The sequence below is a fragment of the Mustela putorius genome, unplaced genomic scaffold (genome assembly GCF_011764305.1).
Source record: "Mustela putorius furo isolate JIRA1106 unplaced genomic scaffold, ASM1176430v1.1 tig00001149_pilon_pilon_pilon, whole genome shotgun sequence".
Lineage (NCBI taxonomy): Eukaryota > Metazoa > Chordata > Mammalia > Carnivora > Mustelidae > Mustela > Mustela putorius.
This window is the reverse complement of record NW_025421595.1, coordinates 884,589-891,808: the sequence shown is the minus strand read 5'-3', so window position 1 is coordinate 891,808 and position 7,220 is coordinate 884,589. Positions and strand designations below refer to the sequence as shown.

At 45.2% G+C, this 7,220-nt stretch overlaps 1 protein-coding gene across 1 annotated transcript; it reads right to left on the bottom strand.

The window, feature by feature from the left end:
- Positions 1-1,260: 1,260 nt before the first annotated feature.
- Positions 1,261-3,446, bottom strand: LOC123386996 (thymosin beta-4). Its single transcript, XM_045087479.1, has 3 exons — positions 3,308-3,446; positions 2,113-2,226; positions 1,261-1,669 (listed from the first exon to the last, which is right to left on the bottom strand). Exons 2-3 carry the CDS (start codon positions 2,210-2,212, stop codon positions 1,635-1,637), a joined length of 135 nt encoding a protein of 44 aa, XP_044943414.1. The 5' UTR covers positions 2,213-2,226; positions 3,308-3,446; the 3' UTR covers positions 1,261-1,634.
- Positions 3,447-7,220: the final 3,774 nt, after the last annotated feature.

The window sequence follows — 7,220 nt, the reverse complement described above, 5'->3', positions numbered from 1 at the left end:
CTGGAGAAAATGTTTAATTTCTTACACATGTACATTGCATATGTGAGATAGTAAGTAAACTACCATCTTTAAATTCGGTTGCTTTTGTATGTACACTGTTCCTCAGTTCTTAGTAAGAACTTAGTTCTTAGTTTAAGACTTAAGAACCTGAGACACCTGGGTGGCTCAGTTGGTTAAGGTCATGATCTCAGGGTCCTGGGACAGAGCCCAGCATCAAGCTCCCGGTTCAGTAGGGAGTTTGCTTCTCCCTCTGCCTAACACTCCTCATGCTAGTGCTGATAAATAAAAATTTTAAAAAGAAAAAAAAAAAAAGACACAGGATTCTATTCAGGATTGTGTTGACAATTTAAACAATAAAATTAAGATGTAGGTAACATTCTTTTTCTCAAGTGACCAAAAACAAAGGCTATACTTTTTTACCTACCATTGAAAGAATTTGAAATTAATGTTAATAAACCTGGAAATTAGTCAAATAGTTCATATCAAACTAAACTTAGTTCAAATGTCAGTGATTTGTACTAAGTAACTGTTCAAGATACAGGGATTTTTAATTACTCAAATTAGGAAACTCAATTATTCCAAAATTCTCACTAATGGAATGTGTATTTATCATTTTCCAGAAAGCAAATACTACATTCTAATTAAAAATGAGATAATTGTGAATCACAAGTGCATTAATTCCTTTTTAAGCAATTGTTAATTTTGCTCATTTTTCATGACAAGATTGCTTGAATTCTATGTATGCCAATGCCAGCAACTGATTAAATAACCCAAGTTCAGTTTGATACCAGAAATATACCATAAAAGCTGCCACCTTTTCTTGATTATATAATTCAGTTACCTTATCAAAAATTTTAAGATTGAAAGTATTTCCAGAGACTGAGAATCAGAAAAAGCATGAAGGGTGGGGTGGGGGGGGTCAGAGAGAGAAGCAGACTCTCCGCTGAGCTAGGAGCCTGATATGGGACTGAGACTCCAAGATCATGAACTGAGCAGAAGGCAGTCACTTAACCAAGTAAGCCATCCAGGTGTCCTGCAAGTATATTCTTGATAAAACTTTGATACTGTTCATGGGAATTAGGTCAGCTTAAGAAAATGATTTCTCAATTAACTAATCTGTAGGATGTATTTTATGTATCTGAGTAAACCCATTTTCCCAAATCATCAGATGTTTGTCACTTATTTTTGCCCCATGAGACCAAGTAGTAGATTCTCTTGCATGGACTTCAGGTGAGAATAAAACACTCTTCCCAAACAAACCACATTTTAAATTTTTTATTTGCGTATTAAAAAATTGTGCATTCCAATACTTAAAATCATTCAAAGAAAAAAATGGCACTCTGACTAAACTGCAGTTTACTGCCCGGCAAGACACCTAGGACTAGCTTAGTTTTTACTAGTTGTGTCCACCCAGCTTCTTCCTTCGCCGGCAAACAAGTTATTTTCCTTCCTCTGCAGATGTATAGGAGGTTTGGCTTCCCAGTCAGTAGTTCAGACTCTTTGATAAGAACGAGGGGACCACAGTCATTTAAACTTGATCCAACCTCTTTGCATCTTAAAAGTTAAACAGCTAAAAAGAAATAAGAAGGCAATGCTTGTGGAATGTATAGTGCATATCAGCGGCGCCCGCCTCATTACGATTCGCCCGCTTGCTTCTCCTGTTCAATCGCTGTGACAGATAAAGAAAAAAAAAAAAAAAAAGATGGAGTGAGCTCATTAGGCAGACTCAGTACAGCCTAGTGTTTAAGTGTAAGATTATCATACTTTTCGTTTACAGTTATCTTCCTATATCACAAAAATCCAAGTATTAAGTCATACCATCGTGGAAATAGGACCATTAAAAAACCATTTAACAGATAAAATGGCATAGTGCATAATATAGTATGCCAAACATCTCATCATTATTAAAAAAATTAAAGCCCTGTCGTTTGTTGGCGGCAAAAAATTCTTAATTAACCTTTCCAGACCACATTTTTACAAAAACTGTCAGCTCCTCCCCCGCACTCCCTGGTTCCCCACCCCTCTCCCCCCTCCCGAGTCGCGGTCCTGCTCCCAGCCCCTCCCCTCCTCCGTCGGGCCAACATTTTTCTCTGGGGTGGGGGGGGGGCTTACTTTCTTTTGAAGGCAGTGGATTTTTCTCTTGTGTTTCTGTCTTCTTCAATTTCGACTTATCGAATTTCTCAATCTCAGCCATATCGGGTTTGTCAGACATGGTTGCAGAGGAAGCTGCATATACAAAGCCAAGAGAGGGGTTGAGATCGAGCGAGCGATCCACCCTTGTCTCCCCCGGCTCAGAAATGCGCTTTTGCCCTCGCATCCCCCGCCTGAAACCCCACCTCTCCCTCCTTCCGCTTTCATGGAAGGCTACAGCTCGTCCTCTTGCTACACACAAAAAAAGAACCCCTTTTCATTATTTCCAAATGCGGGGGAACAAACTGGGAAAATCGCCGCCTCATTAGGAGGCGAATCTTCCCCAATAGGGAGATTGACTACCGTGGGTGTCCGTTACAATGTCCCCAAATTGAAATCTGGCTAGAAGAGTGAAACCATGTCAAGTGGGGTAGGGGTGGGGGGTGGGGGGTGGGATCGAGGAGAAATTCTTAAAATGAGGCCGAGGCTGCACAATGCTTCCATTTTACATGGGTCTCCCCCAGAGATGCGGGCCCGTGCTGCTTTTCTCCTCTGCTCACAAAGGCGGCAGCAGCAGCCGGCACCCCGACCACCGCCCTACCGCCGCCTAGCTCGCGCTCAACAATGCAGCCGGCCGCCCACAAAGCGGCCCCACACCCCGAAAACCAGCCCTGACCTGCGTTTACGGGCAATTCGGCAACTCCGGCACCCATTCCCCTGCAAGAAGGGTTGGATGTCCGTCCTCCCCATTATGGCCCAGCCACCCTAAATCTGGACAGACGGGAGTGCAAGAAGCCATCACAGACTACAGTAAAAACGTTAATTGTCAAAGCTCCCGGCTCGGGTGGGTGGGCGTTAGAACAAAGGATTTTTCTGTTCCAGCTCCATCACCCGCTAAGAGGCAGTGCAGAATGCCCGGGGTGGGATGGGGGGGGGGCAGTGGGTAGGAGAAGAAAAATGCTCCCTCGGAGCTGCACGGCCAAACGCCCGGTTTGGGGGGGTGGTCTTTAGACCACCAAGTTCTCGACCCCGTACCCCAGCATCTGGAAGGGCCTGGCATTCCCTAGGCCCCAAGGCAGGCTTCCCGGGAGGACCCCTGGGCTGGGCTGTAGGGACGCCTCCGCAGGGAGACGGGCGCGAAGGGACCGAGGCAGCAGGCAGGGACCCCGGGGCTCACCGGAGCGAGGAGCGCGAGCGAGAGAAGACCGGTCTGCTCAGGAGCCGCCGCCGAAAGCCGGGCGGGGCGCGCCGCGCGCTGCTTTATGCACGCTCGTATGTAAATGAGGTGACGTCACCCGCTGGCCCGCTTAACTCCTTCGCGCCTGATCTCCGCCCGGTCCCGGGGCCGGCCTGGCGTTTGGGGGACCCCCGCCGGGCGTGCACCGGTGCACCCTAACCGCCACGATGGCGGAAAATTAAAAGGAGCCAAAGCCCCCTCCCCCCAGCGCTTCCTGCATCCTGCGTTTCCCCCGCCTCCTGTCTATTTTATCATAATGGATTTTTGCAACTGTCGCGCAAACCTGCTCTTCGGGACGGGGCAGGGAAACTGAGGGTTTGGCCGGTACCTAGGGGCACAGGCATTCCCTCACTGCGAAGCCGGCTTTGTCTGGTGCGGACATCCCCGGGCGAGGGCGCGGTGGCCGCGCTGGAGGGCCTCGCCCCCTGCAGGGGTGCGATTCCTGTGACTCAGCTTTCCAGCGGGCGGAGGGCCTTCGCCCCACCCCGGCCCTCTTTCTCTCCTCAAACGGCTTCTCCTGAAATTGGTTCTTATTTTTAAGTTTCCTCACGGTAACATGTATGGTTTTTTCATCGCTATAATTTCTGTGAGCACCCGAATCAAAATGTCAAGTTGAAGTTGTACGGATTTTAGGCGAGCAAGGAGGAAGTTCTTTTTCCTTTCTGTTCCTTATTTTTCTAAACATGAAAGTGATTGCTAACAAGCCCCTGTTGAATCTCATCTCTTAAAGTTGACCATTTAATTAAAAAATCAAATTCTACATTTTAAAGGGAGCATTTTCTGCAAAGGATGTTTTTGAATTTTGCTGCTCTAAGTAACATCTCTCAGATTTACATGAAAAGCAGTTTTCAAAATGGCACCGTATTGAATACTACTGACTCCTTTGCTCTTTGAACTGTTATAAATGCCGTACTTTGCACCAATAAATGGCAAATGAAAGAAAAACGACCAAAGATTCAAAAACTCCTACTTGAGATTGTTTTGAAACACAAAGTAGTATGAATAACACTCCTGAGGAAATGTTTCCAGAAACTCTTTTCCTAATCATGTATACGAGAAAATTCGTCTTGCTGGGAACCAGAGTGAGGTGTTAAGTAGACCCTTAAAACCCACTGCAGAAGCAGCTCCAACTTCCTTATTTATTCATCCATTTCATTTCCTTCTGGGGAAGAGTTTGGTGACTGACTAGTTCCCTAGTTCATGCTCTGATGGGAAGCTGCAATTCTACTATCTGAATGGGAGCACTGGACCCTTTTTCTGGACATTCGGTTTTTTTCAGACACAGGATGTCACCTCTCTGGTTACACATTTCCATAACCCTATGCTACCTAACTGGTTAGAAAGCCTATTTAAATAATGGACACTCAGAAAAGATCATGCAAGATGAATTTTTGGCCCATTTCATCTGGCAGCTACATTATATAATTTCTATAGGCTCTTTCTTCCACTTTGCCTCATTTGCCCGCAGTGAAAATGCACTTCTTTCCTCCCTGGTGTCTCTGGCTACACATGAATATCACCCATGGATTTTCTTTAGAAAGGGTTAGGTCTTGCACAGCAGTTATCTACAAAAGAAAGAGAAGAGCTGAAACTTGTAAACATCTAGAGAACTGGTAAAAAGCAGCCTTCTGGGTTATATGAATATTGACAGAATGAGTGGAAGAGAAAGAGGAGACAACTCTCTGAAAGGAAGAAAGCCTACCATACTGGGGTATGATCAGATGTCTCCACCTGGCCTGACCCACCTTTGTGTCTGGGCTTTGTTACCTGAAGCTGGTTTCTGGGACTTGTCTCCAAGTAAATGAAGGGGAGCAGGGACAGTTTCTAAATAGGTCCTTACAATTTGCATTACAGTGATGATGATGACAAAGAGTTAAGAAAAAGAAATACTGTAGTGTTTCATATTACTTATTTATTTATTTTTATTTGACACAGAGAGATCACAAGTAGAAAGAGCAGCAGAGAGAGAGAGTGGAGCAAACAGGCTCTCTGCTCAGCAGAGCTCAATCCCAGGGCTCTGGTGATGAGGGAGCAGGAGGCTGGCTTAGGACAAAGCAAAAGCTGGCACCCTGCATCCCCTCTCCACCTGCTCCCCTTGGTAATGTGTGTGACATTCCTCAAGCACCCCTGACTGCCATAAGTGAGAAACAAATAGTTAAAACTTGCAGAAATCATAATCTTACAAGACAGGAATCTCCCTTTGATGAAGTTCTAGAACCTAGGTGAGGTTTGATGGGCTGAGGTCTGGAGCCGATGACCAAGGAAGGATTCTTGAGACATCTTTGGTGCAAAATGGTGGTTTATTAAAGCACAGGGACAGGACCCGTGGGCAGGAAGAGCTGCTGCCCCGGGTTGTGAGGGATGGGCAGGTTATGTACTGAGGCTGGGGGAAGGTGAGGGGAAGAGAAGTTTCAATGGAGTTTTCATATGCTAAAGAGGGCCTACAAGGTGCCAGGATGTTCCAGGCCTGCTGGAGGCCTTGCCCTTGCTGCTGGATCAATGTTGTCTTTAGACCAGCCATTAACATTAAGATAGTTGGGAGACTTTTTGGTGGGGTGTCACAATCCTGCTATCAATCGTCTTTGTTAGTGAGATTTAGGACATTTGTAAGCCAAGGGAGACTCCTGTCTAGCAGGATTGTGAGCTCTGCAAGTTAACTATTTGCTTATTGTTCATGGCAGTCAGGGCTGCCTGAGGGATGCTACACTTATGGAGGGGAAAGGGTGAAGAGGGGGTGTAAGGCGCCAGCTTTTGCTTTGTCCTCAGCCAGCCTCCTGCTCCCTCATCACCTTGGTTTACAAATGTCCTAGAAATCTACAAACAAAGATGTTACCTTATCAATAGCACAATTTCCAGAAGCAAATAACTCAGTTCCTCAAGCCCTAAATAAAGTTAAATTTCTTCTAAACCCAAATCTCACTAACAAGAACACTTGATAGGAGAAATGTGAAACTTTATCTCTAGATCTCCAAGATAGTGTCAAGAATCATTCCCAAGCACATGGCCCACCGATATACATCTAAAAGGTTTCACAAGAAGATTTTTACTACTAGTAATAAATAACCTTTCTCCCAACAATAGCTAGACCCTCTAGCTTTGGAGACCTTGCTTCCAAAATTCCTTAGAGACTAGCACCACCCCCTTTGTTCTCACCTACCCAACTCCTGTGTATATAATCAGCTACTCCTCAGGATAACAGGGCAACAGCGCTTTCTGCCCACAGGTCCTGTTCTTGTGCTTTAATAAACCACCATTTTGCACCAAAGATGTTTCAAGAATTTTTTCTTGGTCATCGGCTCTGGACCTCAGCCCACCGAACCTCACCTAGGTTCTAGAACTTCATCACTGGGATCATGACCTGAGCAGAAGGCAGAGGCTTAACCCACTGAGCCACCCAGGCACCCCTAAAATTTTAAGATTTTTAAGAAATATTATTTCTCATAAACTTCTATGAAAATGACATAGATCTTTTGTATTTTTGTATATAAAAATAACTCCCACTGGTTGATAACTTGTAATAGGCATTGTAATAGGGGTTTTACATTTGTTTCCTGCTTTCCTGCCTGTTGTCCTTCTATGAGGAGAGGTTTAGAGATGGGGATACTGAGCTGAGAGATCCATAATTGTAATAATTCAGCTGGTAGCCACTGTATATTATTTGTGCTAATGAGTGCATAAGTTTTCACCACAGTCCCCAAGTCTGTTCCTGAGAATCATCAGGAAGCATGTGCGGTGGGAGCAGCCTGCTTTGTCTCCCATAGCACCTGGGACACAGTAGTTGCTCAAAAAACAGGGCCTTGCATTGAACTGACTTGCTTTAGTGAGGAAGATCCTTGAACCCAGCTGTGCAAAA

What these genes read in the sequence shown, in the direction of transcription:
- LOC123386996 (XM_045087479.1), bottom strand. Translation starts at nt 2,212, where the DNA reads ATGTCTGACAAACCCGATATGGCTGAGATTGAGAAATTCGATAAGTCG. An exon ending in TCCACTGCCTTCAAAAGAAA is followed by an intron (nt 1,670 to 2,112) that starts GTAAGCCCCCCC and finishes TATCTGTCACAG; the next exon opens with CGATTGAACAGGAGAAGCAA.